The following is a 22,141-nucleotide window of genomic DNA, read 5'->3' as shown; positions in this document are numbered from 1 at the left end:
CCATGGTATCAGGATGGTAGGGAGGAGGGATTTTTTTTAACCTATAAAGATTTTGTTTTATCTCTGCTCCAAGATACCTTTTTGGGGGGATAGTATTGGAGACTGAACCCAGAGCCTTCACACTGAGCTACATCCATTGTCAGCCCTTTAAAAAATTTTTAATTTTGAGACAGGGTCTTGCAAAGTTGTCCAGTCTGGGCTTAAATTTGTAGTTGTCCTACTTCAGCCTCCCAAATGCTGGGATTACAGGTGTGTGCCCCCTTACTTACCTGCTGATTTCTTTTATTACTGCATCAATAAGGTAATGCTTGTTTTTCTTGATATAGGGGAGAATTCCTACCATTACCAGCTGTTTCGTTTACCTTTTTAAATAAATTTAAAATATCTGAGACTTTAAATATTTAAAGAATTCTTCAGAATTATGTTTGATATATTTTCTGTATTTATTATAAATGTTAATTAATAGTACTAACATTAATTAAATGCAATTGTGTGCCTGAAATAAAAATTTAAACAACTCTCCACTTTGATTTGTATATAGAGACCTCTCTTAGGTACATAAATATACATATTTTTACTTTTTGGCAACCCCTACCTTGCAAATACGTATGCATTTGTCCTCAGTGACATTATTCACACCCGTGCTGAGGGAAAATAAAAAGTCTTTCTGTCATGAATTTAATTAGTGGGGTCTTCTTGGGTGGACTTACAGGATAATTAACTTTCATACCCAGAAACAGAAATGGCTTTTCCTTTCCAAAACAACTAGTTTGTTTTTTCCTCATGAGTTCTATGAATTATGAACCTGGTCATCCTTTTGTCTTTGTTGCTAGGAAGCTTCTTTTTTTTTGGTACTAGGGATCAAACTCATGACCTTTCGCTTTCGAGGCAGGTGGCGAAACCACTGAGCTAAATCCCCAGCCCTAGCACAGAAATTTAATGTATTGTGGGTCATTAACCCTACCACTTATCTTCACCTTTTCTTATTTTTTTCCTTGTTTACTCATTTTTATTTGATCATACCCTGTGCATATTGTTTCCTGTTTATTTGGATCTAAGCAGCATAAAATAAGAAAATAGTTACTGTGAGTGTCAGTTCACAAGTAATTTCCTTCAGTAGTTCCACTGGTAACTTTTTAAAAGTCTATGAGAACTTTGTTGAAATTTAAAATTTTCTTTTTAAACTTGAGTATTTATAGCTCTGTAAGCCATCTCAGATTCTTTTTAGGAATAAGGCCAAGGCATAGATAAATACAATATATATATAATATATATGTATACGTTATTTTATATATAATCATATAGATATTCTTTTGGGGGATTACTGGGGATCAAACCTAGAACCTTGCGCTTGCAAGGCAGGTGGTGGCACCACTGAGTTAAATCCCTGGCCCCCACGTATATATTCTTTACAGTAATTTCAATCTTATGTTTGTCTTTTTTTTTGGTACTGGGGATCAAACTCAGGTTCTTGTGCTTGCGAGGCAGGCGGTGGAACCACTGAGCTAAATCCCCGGCCCAATGTTTGTCTTTTAATAGAAACATTTTACTGAGGTCTTCTCTATTTACTTTTCCATTATTTAAGGGCCCAATTTAATGAGGAAGGTACAAACCTGACTTTGGTTGCTTCTTGAGAAATAACTTGCCAGGCACTTTAAACATCATGACTGTGTATTACACTCAGCCATTCTGTTACATGCGTGTAGATAGGTACTCACTCCAACACATTCTAAGTATCTGAGGTATGTATCATATCAGTTATCATCAGAGGTATCATATTAGCTATATCATGACATGTTTTTACTATTATGAAAAATAGAAAATAGAAAAGTCAACACTAGTCACAGACAATAGTCATATTTTTTTGGTAGCACTACAAAGTTATGATTTTTTATGTTCATTTTCCCTAGGTTTTGATCGGAAATCTGTAATTCATTCCAAATCTTCTCCTGAGATTCTGCTGAGGTTTGAAAGTGGGCCTAGTGCTGTTATACACTCTTTGCTTGCAGAAAAAAATGGATTTCTACAATGCCATATAGAAAATTTTAGTACTGAGTTTCTTACATCTTCTCTTATGAATATTCAACATTTTCTGGAAGATGAAACTGTTGCAACAGTAATGCCAATGAAGATACAAGTTTCTAACACAAAAATAAATTTAAAAGTATGTTAAAGGATAATTTTATATTTTCATGTTATTAATGTTCACACTGCCTACTTCAATTTTGACTCATGTCTAAGACTGTCTTCTCTGTAACATACCCTGTATCAACCCTGTATTAAAATGAACTTAGCAATCTTTATGATGAATGATGGAGATCCTTCTTACAAGTTAGAAAATGTCAAAATAGATCAGGTAGTCTTGCTGTGTCACCTAACACATGTATAGATATACAATATTTCTAACTTATTAAAAATACTGATGTAATGCTGATTTTAAATGATTATTTTAATTTCATCATTTACTTTAATAAGAACATGCCAATACTGTTTCTCTTCCTGTAGGATGACAGCCCTCGGAGTGGTACAGTATCCCTTGAACCAACTCCTGTAACTGTGCATATTGATCGTCTTGTTGTAGAGAGAAATGATGATGGCTCATTTCGTATCAGAGGTATATGAAAAATAAACAAATGTCTTAAAATTTGAAGTTAAATTATTTATGTGCTGATTGTTTCCTTTTGCTTATTATGTACTTTGTGTTTATGTATGTATGCAGTAATAGATGACTGCTGGACACTTTCAGTATATTGTAATAAAATATCTATGAGCCAGACACAGTGGTGCATGACTGTCATCCTAGCTGCTCAGGAGGCTGAGGCAGGAGGATTATGAGTTTTATGCCAGCCTGGGCAACTTAGAGTCTGTCTGAAAAAATAAAAAGGGCTTGGGGTGTACCTCAGAGGTAGAGTGCTTGCCTAATGTGTGTGAGGCTCTTGATTCAATCTCTAGCATCACAAAGGAACAAGAAGGGAATTAGGGAGGGAAGGAATAAATCTGTATATAGACCCTGGAAGTAACTCATCTATAGTTGGCTTAGCACCCGTTTTGCACATGTGTTTTGAACAATAGTGAGAGAGGCTTTCATGGCTTCCATGCCTCTTGATCTCACTTATGTCTCTTCCTTGAACTCTTTTAGCTTTATTTCTCACTCTCCTTTCACATATACCCACTTACCTGATGTACTCCTTGGCATGAAACTTGCCATATAGTTTTCCATCTCTCTGTTTCTCTTTGCCTTGTTATTCCTCATTAGAATTGCTCACTGGTGTGTAAATATTTTGTTTGTTTACTTAAATATTTATTCATGTTTTGGTGCAAGGTATTGAACCCCAGAAACCCTTGTCTGTCGCTGAGCTCTGTCTCCATCCTCCTGTGTAAATTTTGCCCATCCTTCCAAGGTTATCCCAAGCTTTTCCTTTTCCGTGAAGCCTTCTTTCTAATCTCATGAGTTCTAATGCTTACGGTGGGTGCTTTTCTGTAGGTAGTTACTTATAGTATGTTGCTAGATATTTAGTGTTGTGGCCCCCCCATACCAGGCAGGAATCAAACTCAGGACCTCACACTTATCAGGCAGGTGTGGTGCCACTGAGCTACACCCCTGGCCTGATATTTACTTTCTTAATGTTTGTTTCTGCACACAGATTTTAAGATGTTTAACGTATGGATCTTACATCTTGTAAGGTAGTATGGAGTAGCAGAGAGAATGTAAATCAGTAGACCTGGATGTTCTCATCCTCACTATTTTAGTAGCTTATTGAGGATGAAACATGAGTGACTACGTATATTTAACTGCTGATCAAAAAACCTCATGAAATGTCGGAAAATACGTAAAAACATAAAGGTCATTTAGGAGTACTTCAAAAGAATAAGTCCATTGGGAGGTCAGAAATTCTTAGAAGAAAGCTGGGCATGGTGGCACATTCTTGTAATCCCAGACTCGGGAGGCCAGGGCAAGAGGATTCCAAGTTCCTGTCCAGGCTGGCTTACGTAGCAAGTTCAAGGCCAGTTTGGGCAGTATCACAAGACTGTCTCAAAAAACCAACCACCAAATAAACAAAACTAGAGAGGCGAAACCAGATTAGCCTGTAGCTATAAACCCATGAAAGGAGACTGTTGCTGAGGTAGGAGCATTTTGTGAAGAATACTTAATTCCTCATCACTTGGGACCAACTGGAGACAGACAAGGAGTCAGACCGACAAAGGTCAGAACATCAGCTTCATTACTCATAAAGGCTCAGGTGGAGACGGCAAGGCGAGTCTGTGAAAAGAAAGGCTTGCTGCCTGGCTCTGGCCGGTTGCCTGCTTTCAGTTCCCCAAACCGGGTCTCCCTTACAGAGAAAGCAGAACAGAATGCACCCTTTCTGCACCAAAGGCAAACACCAGAGTGAGGACAGGGTAAGTCACACATACAGAGCCCCTGTGCTTTCTGATCTCATCAACTCCAGAAGTCATAGCTTCTTCCCTAGGAAGAGGTGAGAAAGGAGGCCAAGCAAGTGGAGGAGAACTGTTAGGGAAGTTCCTCCTCAGAAAGAGACTATCCCGTCAACAACTGAGGTCAGAATGGGACCCTGAAGCAACAGCATCTAGACAGTGCTGTTTGAGATCCTGTGTTCCTGCCAAGTAGGGTCAGTTCTGTGGCTGCTAATTCCACTTCAGCGATTCCACTCCTAAATACGTACCTGAGAAAAACTTGTACAAGAAATAGCTCTGTCATGGAAACAACCCAAATGCCGTGAACATAAAGCGTGGTAGATTGATGTAATGGAGTATTATTCAGCAATAAAAAGACTGACATAGTGGTACATTTCACAACGTGGATAACTTTGCAAACATTATGCTAATTGAAAAGCAGTCACAGAAGGACAAGAGAATTATGATTCTGTTTAACGAAGTGTCCAGGAGAGGCACATGGATAGAAACAGGAAGTAAAGTAGCGCTGCCCTAGTTCTAAGGGGGATGAGGCTGGGTGGGTGGGAATGGGAAGGGACTGAGAAGGCACTGAGAGTGGGTGTGGGGCTTTCGGGCTGATGAAAATGTTAAGTGATTATGGTGATGGTTGCACCATTCTGTAGGCATAATGAAAATCATTGGATTGTACACAGTATGTGTGAGGTATATGAAGTCTGATTTGTTTTAGTCAAGCTGGTTTGGGGGATTTTTAAAAGTCTAGTTTTAGAACCATGAGACATCTGGGAAACCAGGCCCACACCCCAAACCATAGCAGGGTTTCATGATGGGAAAGGCTGCTGCTTGCCCTGGACAGTAGGTTTTGCAGTTTACAGTGCTGCTGTTACCGCTTCACAAATTCAGCTTTAGTGTAACTCTTGCAATCGATGCTGTTTCCACTGTTTTACCAGGAACTTGACCTTTCAGCTGCTGTCATGCTACTGCCTCCAGAATGAGAAGGAATTTACTGCATTTCCTTCCCTTTTCCTGTCACTGGTATCTGAGGAAAACGTAGGGTGGGTGTAGTCTTACAGCCAACAGCAAAGTCATGTCCATGGAAAGGAATCTGGGAAACTGAATAACTAGTTTTTTTCCAACATTTACTGAAGGAAGCAATTTTTACTCTACAAAATGTAGAAAGTATGAAATTCTTCAAACACAGAAAAGTATTGAGATGATAGCCAAAATGAATGGCAGACAGCCTACAAAAACCATTATGATTAGGAACAATAAATTTTCATCAGACATCCCACTGGTGACAACAGATGCTAAAGGATAGTTAATGCCTCAGAGTTCTATGTCAGAATAAAGTGAACCTAAATTTGCATTAATTCATTCACTTATTTATTGGCTTTTTGAAACAGAGTATCTCTATATAGTTCAGTCAGGTTGGCCTGGAACTCGCTGTGTAGACCAGGGTGGCTTCAAACTCGTGGCGATCCTCCTGCCTCAGAATCCTGAGTGTTAGAATTACAGTGGGCGTTACCATGCCAAGTCCTAAGCTTTTATTTTAAGGCACAATAAAGGTAATTTTTTAAAATGCAGAGAACTACTTAGTCAAAATGAAAAATCAGTGAGGAACAGCAGTAAGTAAAGAAACTAGTAAAACTTGGATTTAAGTCTGAATAATAATGTATAAGAATACAATTTTCTTAAAATATGCAACTAAAATTCCAGATGATGTCAGCAGGAGAGGTTGTAGTGGGCAAAAAGGGGTGGGCAGGATAGGGAAGTAAAATTATACTAAAGTTTCTGTCTTTTTGGGAGCTGGGGAAGATAACACTAGACTTTGATTATAGCAATGTGAGCTTAAATAGTATTGTTAACATTACATACATTTGACTTTAGCCTTAGATGACCCAAAATAATAACTTTTGAACAACCAGGGGATGGGAAAAACTGGATCAAAAATATCCAATCAATTCAACAAAAGACAGGAAATGGAAAAAAAGGTATAAGAAGAAAGCAAGGTAAATAGAAAACATTAAGTTAGATGATAGGAATAGTCATTAGAGTACATATGAATGATTTAAATTCTCTTGTTAAAAGACAGTGGCACTAAGGTAGAGTTAAAAAAAGATTCCAAATGTATATGCTGCGTAGAAGATATTTTCTCAGAACAAATGATACACCAACAATGAAAATAGAGTAGTGTTAAAAAAATAAAATATATACACACACACATACATACATTTACGTACACACATATACACACAAGACAGATACTAATAAGGAAATGAGTGTTAGGAGAAATTGAATTTAAAACTGAAAGTATAAAATGGACAGGCAGATTTCATATTGATAAGAGACATCCAGATACCTGCTCTATCATAACGTTTATCAGTCTAGTAGCATAATTTTACAAATATAAAGCAAACTTGTTGAAATAAGAATAAATGGAATCATCATACTGACATCATATTTAGAGACTTTTACCTTCCCCTTAGACTACATACTCATAAAAAATGTTTATCATGGAGAGTTTTAATAGCATGCTTAACCATCTTCTAAAGAGAGATCTCCTTATCTTTGGATTCAACAGACAGGAAATTTTAAATACACATGAAACTTCTATTTATTGAGTCTCAAAGAAAATTTCAACAGATTTCAAATCATAGAGTTTATGCAGGACACTTCTCTACTTTCAGTGTAATAATGTTTGTCACTGACACAGTGGTGTAGCAGAAAACTTTTGTTTATAGTTGGCAAATTTTAATGTATCATTTGAAGTAATTCTGAGAATTGTTGGCAAAGAAATGTTCCCTGCTCTAAAATGCCATCATTCTAAATAATTCTTGATATTTCTCACATCACAATCTTAGTGTCTGACTTGCTAAATAATTACTACTTGCTAAAACAATTATTTAAGTCATATGTTTATAATACCAGTTAACATCCATATTTAGAGAAAAACAGAATTAAGCATCATTTTGGTGAGTAAAAACTAATATAAAAATCAAGTTTCTTCCCTGTTTTTTTTCTCCAACATTTAAAAAAAATCTATAATATACAGTATAGTCAAGCACATATTTTATCAGTAATTAACTCTATTTGATATAGTAGCTGAAAGCAGATTAGTGTTACAGAAATTATATATTTGTATGAAGAGAAGTTCAATTTAGATTTGTCTTTAACATTGAATTTAGCATATAAATTGTGGATGTACCTTTTAAAACTCAGTGACAAGATGGTGCATGCCTGTAATCTCTGTTGTGTGGGTTGCTGAGGCAGTAAATTCCTGAGTTCAAGACCTGACTGGGCCATTTAGTGGGACCCCATCAGAATAGAGGGTGGAGATATAGCTCATTGGTAGGATGCCCCTGAGTTTTATCCTCAGGACAGCAAAAAATGAAAAGCTGAGTGGTACAATGGATGTATGTTATATTCTTCAGGTTACTGGTACTGTACAGTATCCAAGATTATTTTAAAGTATTCCATTGATACTGGAAAGAACAACAAATTGTACACATAATAACATCAACTTTGTTTTATAGGGATTGCATTTTTTTTTTTTTTTGGTATTGAACTCGGGACCTTGTGCTTGTGAGGCAGGCACTAGAACCACTGAGCTATATCCCTGGCCCGGGATTGCATATTTTATCTATCTGTTCCAGAAAAGCAGTGTTGTGAAGCAGATTGTGATATGTTATTTTTCATATGGTATGGAAATTTAATTCCATCAGGGTCTGGTGTATGTAGTGAAACACATAGCCAGCCTAGTGTACTACACATATATAGCTGATAGGTTAGTGTATTGTAAGTATGGGTCAAGCTAATATGTCAAGTTATGGCAAATAATTAGCAGCAATTTTATTTGCTTCTAGAATTTAGAAGGACATTTTGGGATTGATTTGAATGGTCCTTCTCAAACAGTTAAGAAATTTCAAGCTATGCCCTTTCCCCTCTTGAAGTAAATTTTATTTAGAAAGCAAGAGCATTCAAAATAATCTCATTAGTACCTATTTCAAAAATTAGCTTTAGGTGTTTGTTGGTGGTGATAATGGCAGCTTACCTAATATCTCTTCACTCCTCCTTTTCACTTAATGTATTCTAAGCTATACTTGCAGCTGCTCTAGATGTGATTAAATAAACCCCATCATTTAAAAATAGGTCCATATATTCTTTTTTTTCCTCTCCTTATCACAGTTCTTCACACTTCCTTAGGAAAGTCTTAAAAAGAATTCCTAGTTTTTCAGTAAAGACTTTAAGGAGAAACTTCAAATAACTTTTTAGAAAATAACAAAGGTACACTCCAATTTCTTTCATGCTTCAGTGAAATACAACTAATTAGGTACATTGATAATTTAGGAGAAAAAGAGATAAATGCATATGTGTAATTACAGAGCCATCTCCTAATTCAGCTCCCTTTAGCAGCAGTAGCCTGCTCTGAGCAGTCTTTCCACTCAGCGTACTGAGGCTCTGGCTGCTGCCCTCAGGGACTGTGGCCCTTCTAGCATTGATCTTCAATCAGAAGCATTTTGAGGGAAAGGGGCATTGTATATTTATATCAATATATATTGGTGGATATTAAATTTTTAAAGATCTGTGATAAACAGCTTTTTTCCCTTAGCAACATACCCTTAAAATCATTTTTGTTTGGTTCCTAACTTGAAATGATTGTTTTAATCACCAATCCAAAAATATGGTATAAAACTTATTAACTCAGAAGAGTATCAATGTGTCCTTGCTTCATTTTGAATAAGCAGAGCACTCTTAGAGTCTGTTGTGAGACATTGCTGAGCATCTACCATGGTACTAATAAAAATGTTGACATTGGGGCCGGGGTTTTAGCTCAGTGGTTTCACCGCCTGCTGCACAAGCACAAGGACCTGAGTTCGATCCCCAGTACCAAAAAAAAAAAAAAATGTTGACGTTAATGTATTGAGATGAAAAGGTGTTCATGACACTCCACTAAAGGAAACAGCAGGGTACAACACAATAAATGTTACATTGCTAGTGTTTTACTTAAAAATGCATTGATGCATGGGAATATCAAGAAGTTATCTAGAATGATGTTGAATTTTAATCTGTCTCTGGGAATGAGATGCTGAGTACATTTTTCTTTGTGTTTAAAAGTATTTTTTGACCTGTGCTATTATAAAATATTTCTAAAGGTAGGAAATTAAGAACTGATGTTATAATTAGGTGAGATGATGGATAGTTAATTAGATTGGTTGTGGTAATCATTTCACTATACTGCGTATATATCTCAGAACATGTACACCTGGAATATATATGATTTTATTTGTCAGTTATACTCAATTTTTAGAAAGTAACTGGAAAAAAAAAAGACTTCCCATTCTACTGCACACCATAGCCTTTGTCCATTGTAAGTGACTACAGGTAGTAAAAGGTGATTTCTGGACTTTTTCTTTTGTTCATTTGTCCTCTATGTCTAGTCTCATGACACTGCAGCACTTTATGTAGCTTTATGGTTTCTCTTAAATATCTGGTAGCATGAGTCCTCTAATTTGTTCTTTAAGATTGCTATCATATTATAGGTTGTTTGTATTTCCATCTAAATCTTAAAATATGCTTGCTAATTTCAACCAAAAAAATATAGCTTAGAATTTGATTGTGATAACATTTAAAAAAGTATTAATATTTAATTAATGGTTTTTGGTTTATAAAGTTCTTTTACATTAAATTTTAACTCACTGAATTTTTACCATAACCTTTTGTGATAGGGAAATGTTCTTACCATTTTCTTTTTGCAAATGAAGAAATTAAAGTTTAGATAGGTTGAGTGACTTGTTCAAGATCAGATAGCTAAAAAGAAAGTGATAGAGCCTAACTTAGGGTAAAAAGTATATGCTACTGTAAAGATTCTGTGTGTTTTGTCCACGAGGGGCATGGATTTGCTTATGAGAGTTTATACTGTTAGAAACAGTAGTTCCCCTAAAATCTTGGAAGAAGTTAAAACAAATAAAGAGAAGTTCATCTTTCTAGTAACAGACTCCAAACGTTCTGGTTCTCTTCTTGCTTTCTTCTTATGTCTTTTCAGCCCTTCTCAAATCTACCTTTCTTCTTCCTGCCTCTCCTTCCCCATTTCTTCTTTTAACTCCTTTCTCTTTCCTACCTCCTCCTTCCTGCTTCTCTCTTTTTAAAGTTGGCCTTGAGGATTATCTCCCTTTTTATCTCTTCCTCTTTATCTTCCCATACATGTGCTTTCCTTTTCCTCTCATTTCCTCTTCTACATCATTTCTTCTTTTCCTCTCCACCTTCTTCACATTCTCTCACTTTCCATTTTTCTCATCTCTCAGTGGTTGAAATAAAATGATTTTTAGAATCATTTAGCCAGTGTTTTTATTATTATTATTAAGAGCCTATGGGTAGAGAGAGGTAGGTTGAATACAGTGGCTCTTTGGTTCTCTGTCATCCTCACTATAGCCAGTGTAAACAGTTTTCTTTTTCTTTTCTTTTTTTTTTTTTTTTTGTACGGAAGATCGAACTCAGGACCTTGCGCTTGTGAGGCAGGTGACGAAACCACTGAACTAAATCCCCAGCCCCAGTGTAACCAGTTTTTATCTTTATTTCCTATTGGCATCCCATACCAGATTTCATTTGAAAGAAGAATTTTGCTCTTTTAAAACTTTGAAAGCCAAATACATTATAAATTATTAATCAAGTAGGGGCATTACGAGTTTTTTGAGATTGAAAAAGGAGAAACAGCTTGGCTTTTCCGTGGCATGGTACCTGAGCTTCTCTTGTGGTCATCACCAAGTGGAATTACCGGTATGCTAGCATGATGTGCATTGCACACTGATGCTTAGGCAACCACTAATTTATTTCCTGTTTATATGACTTTGTCTCTTCTGGCCACTTTATATAAACAGTTTTTGTAGCTTTTTTCCCTAGTTATACATTACTCCCTCACTTGCTGTATAACAATATTCTAATTAGTTTCTGAACTTCACCCACTATAATAAAGTAAATCAAGAACAGTCCAAAACTAGACTTGATGGCATTTATCCATGATGGAACTATTACATTTTTATATACATAATGGGAGTGAAATTGATGTGACTGCTACGGAGGCTAATTTGACCATATGAACAAAAGCCTTATAGCTGTTTGTATTTGGCTTAGCTGTTCTCTTTTGGATATCTTCTTTTTGGTACTGGGAATTGAACTCAGGACTTCGTGCTTATGAGGCAGGTGGCAGAACCACTGAGCTAAATCCCCAGCCCTTTTGGACATCTTTTTAAGGGGGAAAATTAAACAGATTTTACTTGTCTACTCAGTATAATTTAATTTGGCAAAGTGGCCTTTGCTCATTTCATGTGATTTTGAATGACCTGGCAGTCCTGTGACCCTGTCACAACAGTGAAAGTTTCAGCTCTTGGGTTGTGATGACTGGTCCGTAGTTGCCTCTGACTCAAGCATTCTGAGTCATTTTTGTAAATTTATGAGAATGCTGAGGGGAGGGTCACTGACTGCAAAGCTCCTTTGTCTGGGATCACTGCCGTCTACTTTTGCCGTCGTATAACTGAACCAATACAGAGGAAAACAAAAAGTGGGCCTGAGAAGTGGAGAGTGAGGCTCCTGAAATGATGCTCCAAAGACACCACATGAATCCCAGGGTCCAGCCATGCCTGAAGCGAGCACATGACTTGTACTCCTGTCACAAAACAAATACATTTTCTTTTTTTAATTCACTTGCACCCTAAAGTATTCTATGTGACCCAAAAAAGTAATGTTTATAATTATTTTTTAATGACAGCCTTTTGGAGATAGAATTCACATACCATAACATACCATTCACCCATTTAACATGCAATTCACTGGTTTTTAGTGTACCCACACATGGTGCAACCATTACAACATTTTCATCACTCTCAAAAACCCCTATTCTAGCACTCTCAACTCCATTTTTCCTGATTATATTAGTCAGCTTTCTTGTTGTTAGATACAATCCTGGACACTCAGCTTAAAGGAGGAGAGGTTTGATTTAGCTCATGTTTCAAGAGATTCAGTTCATGGTCTGTAGTCTTCAAGGCAGGAAGGTCATGGCAGAAGAGTGTGGTGAACAAAGGTTTTCAGGTCATGGTATCTGGGAAGTACAGCAGGGGAGCAACACCAGAGATGCACAGGTGAGGGACCATAAATAGTACCCAAAACCACGCCTTCACATTTCCCTGCTGCCCAGACACACCCAGGTGTGTATCTACTAATTTGATAGGCATTTCTTAATCCAGTGAAGTTGACATATCAGGATCAACAGTCACACTGGTACTCAGGCAGCCACTAAATTACCTTCTTCTGTATGACTTTGTCCATTCTGGACGCTTTATATAAATGGGATCATGCAAGAAGTGGTCTTTCGTGACTGGTTTCTTTGGTACAATATAATGTTTTCAAGGTTCACTTGAGTTATTGCATGTATCAGTACTTCAGTCCTTTGTATGGCCAAGCAATATTCATTGTATGAACATACCACATTTTGTTTATGCATTCATCACTTGATAGACATTTAGATGTTTTCTACTTTTTGGCTGTTATGGATAACATAGCTAGAATTCATGCAAAGTTTTTACGTGGACATATATTTTCACTCCCCTAGGGGTATATATATCTAGCAGAGGAGTTGTGGGACATGAGACAGTTGTATGTTTGAGCATTTGAGGAACTGTCAGACTCTTAACACAGTGGCCGTGCCGCTTTACCATTAGTAGTGCACAAGGGCTCCAGCTTTTCACATCCTTGCCAACACTTGTTGTTATCTGACATTTTGATTATAGCCAACCTAATGAATAGGAAACAATATATCATTGTGGGTTTATGTTTCCCTGATGGCTAATGATGTGGGCATCTTTTCATGTGTCTGTTGGCCATTCGTGTATCTTCTCTGAAGAACTGTCCACATCTTTTGTCTATTTTGAGTTGCTCATATTATTGAGCTGTAAGTGTTCTGTATGCAAGTCTCTTATCAAATATATGGTTTGTAGGGCTGGGGATTTAGCTCACTGGCACTGCACCTGCCTTGCAAGCACAAGGTCCTGAGTTCGATCACCGGTATGACACACACACACAAAATCAAATATATGGTTTGTACATGTTTTCTCTTGTTCTGTGGGCTTTCTACTTTTAAAAAATTATTTCCAGTGTTGGGGATTGAACCTAGCATTTCACGAATGCTGGGCAAGTTTTCTACCACTGAGCCACATCCGCGTCTCCGCTCTTTTGATAGTGTCCTTTGAAGCACACTAGATTTTTTTACTTTATTTTATTTATTTATTTATTAAATTCTTTTATTGGTACATTGTAGGTATACAGCACAATTACATTTCTCATTGGGAATTGCACCTTTACGTAATGCATCTTTGTTCTTATTTTTTCCCCATTCCTAGCCCTCCCTTCACGCCCTCCACCCTTCTCTATTTACAAAGACTTTATTTCCATTTTTTCCATTTCTCATCATTTTTCCTTTCCCTTATTTCCTTTCCCCTGCCCCTCCCACTACCGCTACCTCTTTGGACCTTTTCTTCCTATTTTACATTATCGATTATTCATTCTAATCATTGGTACATTTTAGGTATACAATATAATGACATTCGTCATTGGAAATTTGCACCTTTACATAGTCTCTCTTGGTTCTTATTTTTCACCCTTGCCCAGCCCTCCCTTCAACCCCTCCATTCCTCCCTATTTACAAAGATTTTGTTCCTATTTTTCCATTTTCTCATATTAATCCCATTCCCTTCTATCCTTTCCCGTAGCCCACCCACTTCCTTCCCCTTTGTCCCTTTTCTTCCTATTTCACATTACCTATTATACCTTTTAGTCCTTATTTACACTTTCAGTTTCTCACACCAGAGAAACTATTCGGTATTTACACATGTGTTTCCTATTTATTTCACTTAAGAGTATCGCCTCAATGTGCATCCACTTAGCTGTAAATGTCTCTAATTTCTCATTTTTTATGGCTGAGTAGGACTCCATTTTATAAAAAACCCACATTTTCTTTATCCAGTCTCCAGTTGATGGGCATTTGGGCTGTTTCCAAGTTTTAGCTATTACAAACTGCACTGCTATGAACATGGGTGCACATATATCACTGTGGTATGATTCTTTTAATTCTTTGGGGAAGATCCCCAGCAGTGGAATAGCAGGGTCAAATGGGACTTCCAGTCCTAGTTCTTTGAGGTATCTCCATACTGATTTCCACAGTGGTTGCACCAGTCTACACTCCCACCAGCAGTGGAGCAGGGTTCCTCTTTCCCCACAGCCCCGCCAGCATTTGTTATTGGTTGATTTCATGATAGCAGCCATTCTTTCTGGAGTGAAGTGGAATCTCAGCGTTGTTTTCATTTGCATCTCTCGAATCAGCAAGTGGGATCTCTTCTTATTAAAAGGCTTCTGCACAGCAAGAGAAACCACCAGCAGTGTGAAGAGACAACCCACAATGTGGGAAAAAATCTTCACCTGCTCTTCCTCAGACAAAGGTCTACTATCTCAAATCTATAAAGAACTTAAAAAGATCAGACCTCCCAAATTTAAAAACCCAATCCAAAAATGGGCATCTGAAATGAACAGACATTTCTCAGACAAAGAAGTAGAAATAGCAAATAAATACTAGTTTTTAATTTTAATGAAGTCTAGTTTAATCCTTCCTTCCTTCCTTCCTTCCTTCCTTCCTTCCTTCCTTCCTTCCTTCCTTCCTTCCTCCTTCCAATACTGGAGATCAAATCTACAGGCTTTGCACTGAGCTGCATTCCTAACCCACTTTTTATTTACATTTTTTAAGAGAGGGTCTTGCTAAGTTGCCCAAGAGGGACTCAAACTTGCATGGCTCCGAAGTGCTGGAATTATAGGCATATGCTCCTGTACTTGGCTCTTTTGTTGCTTTTTTTGCTTTGAAATCTATTGCCAAATTTGAGATCATGAAGATTTAGCCTTATGTTTTCAAGATTATTTTGACTATTCATAGTCCTTTGCCATTCCATATGAATTTGAGAATCAGGTCGATAATTTCTACAAAGCAGCAGCCCCCATTCCAATAGAGGTTGCATTAAAGCATTAATCATTTGAGGGAGTATTGCTATCAATATCAAGTCTTCCAATCCATAGACATGGAAATATGAGGATTTTTCCATCTATTTAGATCACATGAATTTCTTTCATTGATGTTCTTTTTACCATAAAACTTGTGCACTCTTGTTAAATCTATTCCTGAGTTCTTTTTGGGGGGGGCAGTGCTGGAAATCAAACCCAGGGGCTTTTGCCTATTCTTTTTAAAGATATTTTTAATTAAATTATTTTCACAATTTCATTATGTTTCTTCACTACAAGAGTAAAGAAATAGAATTTATTTTTGTATATTGATTTTGTATCCAGCAACCCTAAACTCATCCATTAGTTCTAGTAGTTTTTTCTAGTTGATCTTTAGTTCTTTTTTCTGTATACAAGATCACTTCATCTATGAATAGAGATAGTTTTGCTTCTTTCTTTCTAATCTGGGTACCTTTTATTTCTTTTTCTTGTCTAGTTGAAATAGCCAGAGCTGGAATCTCTAAGAGAATGTTGAAATGATGAGAGAAGACATCATTATTTTTTCTTTTTGGAGACAGGATCTCCTTATGTAGTTCAGACTGCCCTTGAACTCACTATGGGGGCCCAGGCTGACTTCAGACTCATAGCAATCTTCTTGTCTCAGCCTCCTTAGTCCTAAAATTATAACCATGTGCCACTATGCCCAGTGAGAGCAAACATCCTTGTCTTGTTTTTTATTTTTGGCAAAAAGGGAAAGTATCCACATTAAATGTGATATTTAATATAATAACTATGTTTATGATAGTAACTGTGATAGATGCTTTTTATCAGATTGAGGAAATTCTCTTATTTTTTTTTTGTTTGTTGGTATTTTACCATGAAAAGGTATTGGATTTTATCAAACAGGTTTTTTGCATTTATTTAAATGACAGTGTGGAGTTTTAAATAATGTACAATATTACATTAACTGATTTTTTTGGTGTTAAGTCAACCTTGCATACCTGGGATAGATCCAACATGGCCTTGGTATGTAACTATTTTTATACGTTAGTGGATTCATTTGCTAATATTTTTTAAGGATCTTTATGTCCCCATTCATAAGCATATTGATTGGAATTTTGTTGTGGTTGCTTTGGCTTTGGAGTCAGGGTAGCACTGGCTTCACGGAAGGAGTTTGGAAGTGCTGCTTTTCTGTTTTTGGAAGATTTGGTGTTCTTTCTTTTATTTTTTGTTTTTTTAATTTTTTGGTACTGGGGATCAAACTCAGGACCTTGTGCTTGCAAGGCAGGCGCTGGAACCACTGTGCTAAATCCCTGGCCCAGTTTTGGTATTCTTTTCTAAATGTTTGAAAGAATTCAGCAACGAAGCTGTCTGGACCCGGGTCTTTTTTTGTGGCTAGTTTTATTACTATTATTTTATTTTTATATTTATTATTATTAATCAAATCTCCTTGCCAGCCCTCTATCAGTTCACAAGTTTTTGAGGTATGTTTGGGTAGTTTCTGTCTTCCTAGGAGTTTATTTTATCAGCATAGAGTCATCCCTTTGTTTCCATTACCATTTTTCTATCTAAGGTTGGCAGTAATGTATCCTCTTTTCTGATTCTAACAGCTTTTTTTTCTTAGTCTAAACTGAAAGTTTAACAATTTTGGTAATCTTTTGAAAGAATGATCTTTTGGTGTTATTGATTTTTAATTTTTATTTTTTAAATTTTTTGAGACAGCATTTTGCTATGTAGCTCAGGCTGGCCTTAAACTTACTATGTAGCTCAGGGTGGGCTCAAACTCATGGTGATCCTCCTACCTCAACCTCCTGAGTGCCAAGATTACAGGTGTGCACCACCACACCCACCTTGATTTTATTGATTTTTCAAAATTGTTTCTGTCTCATAATACAGTCCTCATACTAAAAAGGATAGAAACTTATTTTAAAATTTGTTTTTTATACAACTTTATTTTTTTAAGACTTCTCAAGTATTTTGAAATTTTATCTGAGCATTGTATTCATTTGTTCAGATTCGCATGTGCTTAACGCTGAAAATCATTCGAGAGAAAATGTCCGAAGTGATTCCGCGCTGTCGACCAGTGGGCAGTGTGAACGGAAGAAACAGCACGGTGTTGAGCGAGCAACTCAGACGAGCCCAGAGGCCCTGTGGCCGGCTCCATCAGTTCACTTGCCTGAGTGCTCCTCTGACGTTTCGAGGGAACAGGTATCGCGAAACCTAATCCGGGTTCCACTTCAGCAACTAAATTAAACGTTAGGATACTAATCATTAGGGCCCTGATTAGCTCAGTGGTGCCGCTGCCTGCCTCGCAAGCACAAGGTCGGGAGTTCGATCCCTGGTACCAAAAAAAAGAAAGAAAAAGAAAAAATACTAATAATTAAAACGTTGTGTTTGCTTATTTAATTATATTGAACGCCCTGCTGTACCGGAGCACTGTGCTAGATGCTGTCTTTGCTTATGGTGTTGAGCAAGTTAAAAAACACTAATTTCTTCTGCCTTCCCGCAATGCTGTCAATATTGTGATTTTTTAAAATTCTCCAGATCTTTTCCATTTTTTCAGAATTAATATTCATATAGATATTAATAATTATTCATCAATATAATCAATATTAAAATAATAGTTTTTTACTTAACATTGTAACAGTTTTTCATATTGCTACATTTGCTTTGTATTTAATTTTAATGGCTGAGTAATATGCATGTGGCTATATTGTCATTTCTGAACCTTCCTCTTGACATTTGTTAACATTCAAGTTGCTTCTGGGTTTTTTTTTTGTCATTATAAACAAAATGTTCACCAGAATTTTAATTCACTCTGATAGAACCACCGAATGAGTTCATTCATCTGTTCATCAAGAAATTATTGGATGACATTTCTGAATGAGAAATATATAAGTGAACAGTATACTGTCTCTGTGTACTAAATAACTCAAAGTCTAGCAGCAAAGAGAAGCATGTGCAGTTGAGTCACAGTGTACCGTGCTAAGTGATGTACTATGGGGTTGGGGAGGTATAGACTACTACTGTACCTAACTTAATCTATAAGGCAGGAAATCTTGAGTTGGGGCTACAAAAAGTCTGAGAACTCTTTGACATTAGAAATGTGTATTTTAATGTGTCAAATACAAAATCTTTAGCTTTATTTATTTATTTTTTAATTAATTTTATTGGTACATTTTAGGTATACAATGTGATGACATTCATCATTGGAAATTTGTACCTTTACATAATCTATCTTGGTTCTTGTTTTTTCCCCCTTCCCCTGCCCTCCCTTCAACCCCTCCATCCCTCCCTATTTACAAAGACTTTGTTTCCATTTTTTCATTTTCTCATATTAATTCATTCCCTTCTTTCTTTACCTTTATTATATACTTCTACTTAAGGGTTAGGGAATGGCTTATTAATGGCTTTAAGAGGAAAAAATACTTTATTTATGTTTTAAAGGGGAGGGAAGACCATGCAGAAGAAAAAGTCTGATGGGACATTCAGAATGAGCCTGGAGCTTAGGAGAAAGGTTTGTGCAAGATCATGATTTCTGTGATAGAGTAGTTGAGCCACAGAAGTAGCTAAGATTATCCAAGAGAGTGACTCAAATGACAAGAGAAGACAAACTACGCAGTCTGATAGAACCTGAAAATTCAAGGGTTCTTAAGATGAAAAGGACGTTGGTTGAAAAGACAAGTGTGAAAGACCATAGAGAAAAACCAGAGAGAGGGGCTTAGAAAAAAGTGAGAGGTCAGCCATGGAGAGGTATGACAGTGAAACAGAATCACTATTAAAATTGCAGGTTAGGAGTTAGCATTTGGAATCCCTGGATCAAAAGTTAAGAACATTTTTAATGTATGACAAGTATTTCCAAATAGCTTCTTGAAGCAATTTGCAATTTAAGTGAACCCTCACTGGCATGGGGTGTTTTTACTATCTCACTGTCACACTTTGGATGTTACATAAAATAGAATGTGTTTCCCGGAAATGATTCAATATTTTTATTTTCCAAATTTATCTTTTCAGCTCATGGAAGAGAATGAATCTCTTAAACAGGAACTAGCTAAGGCTAAAATGGCTCTTGCAGAGTATCACTTGGAAAAAGATGCACTTCTTCATCAAATAAAGAAGATGACAGGTGAATAACAAGAGTGATTATCAGAACTCCAATTATAGATCAGGAGGAGGAGGGTATATTTATGATGTACGTGTTACCAGTGAGTGGAAGACTTTCCTTTTCAGGAAATTACCATGACATGGAATGTGGTGAAGTAGTGACTTTTCTACTAAAGCCAGTTTGGAAAGTATTAGGTACGAACATTACAATCTTTAGTTATTTTGTGTTTTGGGATTCTACCCTTTTTTAAACTGGTGTGATTTGGGGAAGTCAGCACATACTGTAAAATAGTTACATGCTTAATGATAACCAGATGTCATTTCCTAATTTTTATAATCTCATTATAAGAATTTTTTTAAAGAAAAAGAAAACCTGTTGTGTTCACATGAATTACTGAATTTATTTCTCACTATTTGTTAATAATTTACTATTTACAAAGATTCAAATGCTTTTAGGGATAATGTAAAATAAAAGGAAGCTTACATTTTAAATGTTATTAAAATTATGTATTTAAATCTATAAGTATTTAATCACTGTAAAAAGTCCAATCAAATTAATAAATTGCATAATTAATAAGTTTAAGAACTCTGAAAAAACTTTCACCCTGGTGAACTTATTAAAGTAACTTGAAAATGTGAAAAAAGTCACTTTCGATAATGGGTAAGCTATGTAAGTGGGAGCTATAATTTTCAGTAAAAAGATGGTACAAATGTAAAAATAAAAAGCACAAATATTAGTGTAGTCAAGTGATTTAAAAAGCATTACTTGTACATTCCTTTAAACATTTATTGTTAAAGTAAAATTTAACTGTCATTCTAAATTTGGCAGCATTTGTAATTATAAAAATTTTAATTAGTACTATTTGTATTATTTCTTTACCTTTATCATTCCTCTTTAAGAAGAATGTTTTTTGGGGAATTTACCTTTCACACACTTAAAATAACTTCATACCATTCCTGTAGTATCATATTAGATAGGTGTTTGCACATACTGAATTTATAAAGCTAGTTTTGATTAAAGCTCTACGTGATTGATATATATATACAATATATATACATATATATATAGTCTTCTATGATAAGAGTTATTGTTAAATATTGAATTCTATTTTCTAGGAATTAAGGTTGAAAACAACATGAGAGAATCATGCTTTATGAAATAAAAGTATATGAGTGTTTAAAAACAGGCTTTAAAGATTTAAAATATATTTCTGATAGAATTAAACTAAGTGGTATCTATTTTAAAATTCACATTCTTGAACATAAATATATCCAAGTTAGAACATGAAACAGCTGGACTATTTTTTTTTCAACGATACTTGAAAATTCTGAACCATGTTGCCACACTTTATGGTGCTTCACTGTTTGGCATGACTTATGAAGCTGTCCCTGTACTGAGTGCTTGGGGGGAAATACATATCTTGTTTACATTAAGTGTTAGAGTGTTAGGTTTTGTTGAAAACAGTTCTGGCCTTTTTTTCTCCTACATCATCCATTGACATTGACATTACTTAAAAATACAGGAACTCTTGGAGGAGCTGAGGATACAGGCAAGAAGAAATTAAATTGTCATTATTTTACCACAGAGTATTTTAAAAATCATGTGAAACTATGCTTACCTAAAACTGTATGTTACCTGAAGGTTAAACACAGAGGTCTAATTAAAGATTTAAAGTGTATAGCTTACATTTTTAAGTAGACAACTTTTGATTTGTCGGTATAGACTTAGCAAAAGCAGTCGCTATTATAGAAAAGAAGGATTGATGGGACATTAACTTCTTCTGAGCTGATAATGTTTCTATTGCCTTGTTCTATATAAATTAAAATTTTTTCTGTGGTATATTATAATTGCCTAATGTTATGGAAACAATGTCTTCCTTACTCCTTTTAAATGTATTTGATCTTCCCAAGAAAATCATATAAACATGAGTTGATAAACTTCTGAACATTCTATATGCTTCATTTGATTGTTTTAAAAGAAGAATGGTATTTTCACAGAGGTTGAAAATTTGTAACACACCTCCAAAGACATTGTGTCATGTAATATCTAATTCCTACAACAAACCCTGAGAGCTTGATATTCAGCTACTGGAAGCCTCAGAAAGGACAAGTGAATTGACCAAAATTACAGTCAGTAACCTGGTCTTTTGACTCAGCCCATTTACAGACTTTTATTTTAGCTTAGTCATTAATGCGCAGATTTTGCTGGGGCAAGGATAAAAGGGGGAATCATTGCCTCACCTTTTTCCTTTTAAGATGATTATATACATATATATATCTTTTTTGTACCGGGGATCAAAGGTGGTTATATATATTTTTTCCATTAAGTTTATTGGTACATTTTAGGTAAACAGTACAGTTACATTCATCATTGGGATCTTGTACCTTTACATGAGTATGTTGGTTCCTATTTTTTTCCCCTTCCCCTGCCCTCCCTTCACCCCCTCCACCATTCCCTATTTGCAAAGACTTTGTTTCCATTTTTTCCCTTTTCTCATATTTTTTCTTTTTCCTTCTTCCCTTTCTCCTACCCCTCCCACTTCCCTTTTAGACCTTTTCTTCCTATTACACAATATCAATTACACATTTTAAAATT

At 35.9% G+C, this 22,141-nt stretch overlaps 1 protein-coding gene across 3 annotated transcripts in view; it reads left to right on the top strand.

Annotated features, from left to right (window-relative positions):
* The window catches only part of Bltp3b (bridge-like lipid transfer protein family member 3B), a 102,271-nt gene extending 80,775 nt beyond the window's left edge, over nt 1-21,496 (top strand). For 2 of the 3 annotated variants that reach the window (XM_087192809.1, XM_087192811.1), the window contains exons 18-21: nt 1,911-2,164; nt 2,506-2,614; nt 17,456-17,649; nt 19,456-21,496. In XM_087192809.1, coding sequence (XP_087048935.1) covers nt 1,911-2,164; nt 2,506-2,614; nt 17,456-17,649; nt 19,456-19,575 — 677 coding nt within the window. In that variant the 3' untranslated portion in view covers nt 19,576-21,496. Of the gene's footprint in view, nt 1-1,910; nt 2,165-2,505; nt 2,615-17,455; nt 17,650-18,888; nt 18,959-19,455 lie in introns of all 3 variants that reach the window. The other variant, XM_087192810.1, reaches the window with a different exon arrangement.
* Nucleotides 21,497-22,141: the final 645 nt, after the last annotated feature.

The sequence above is a fragment of the Heterocephalus glaber genome, unplaced genomic scaffold (genome assembly GCF_053883595.1).
Source record: "Heterocephalus glaber isolate CG9 unplaced genomic scaffold, H.glaber_assembly_v1.0 deba00001572, whole genome shotgun sequence".
Classification (NCBI taxonomy): Eukaryota; Metazoa; Chordata; class Mammalia; order Rodentia; family Bathyergidae; genus Heterocephalus; species Heterocephalus glaber.
The sequence above is the reverse complement of the archived record's forward strand: the minus strand, read 5'-3'. Positions and strand labels throughout refer to the sequence as shown.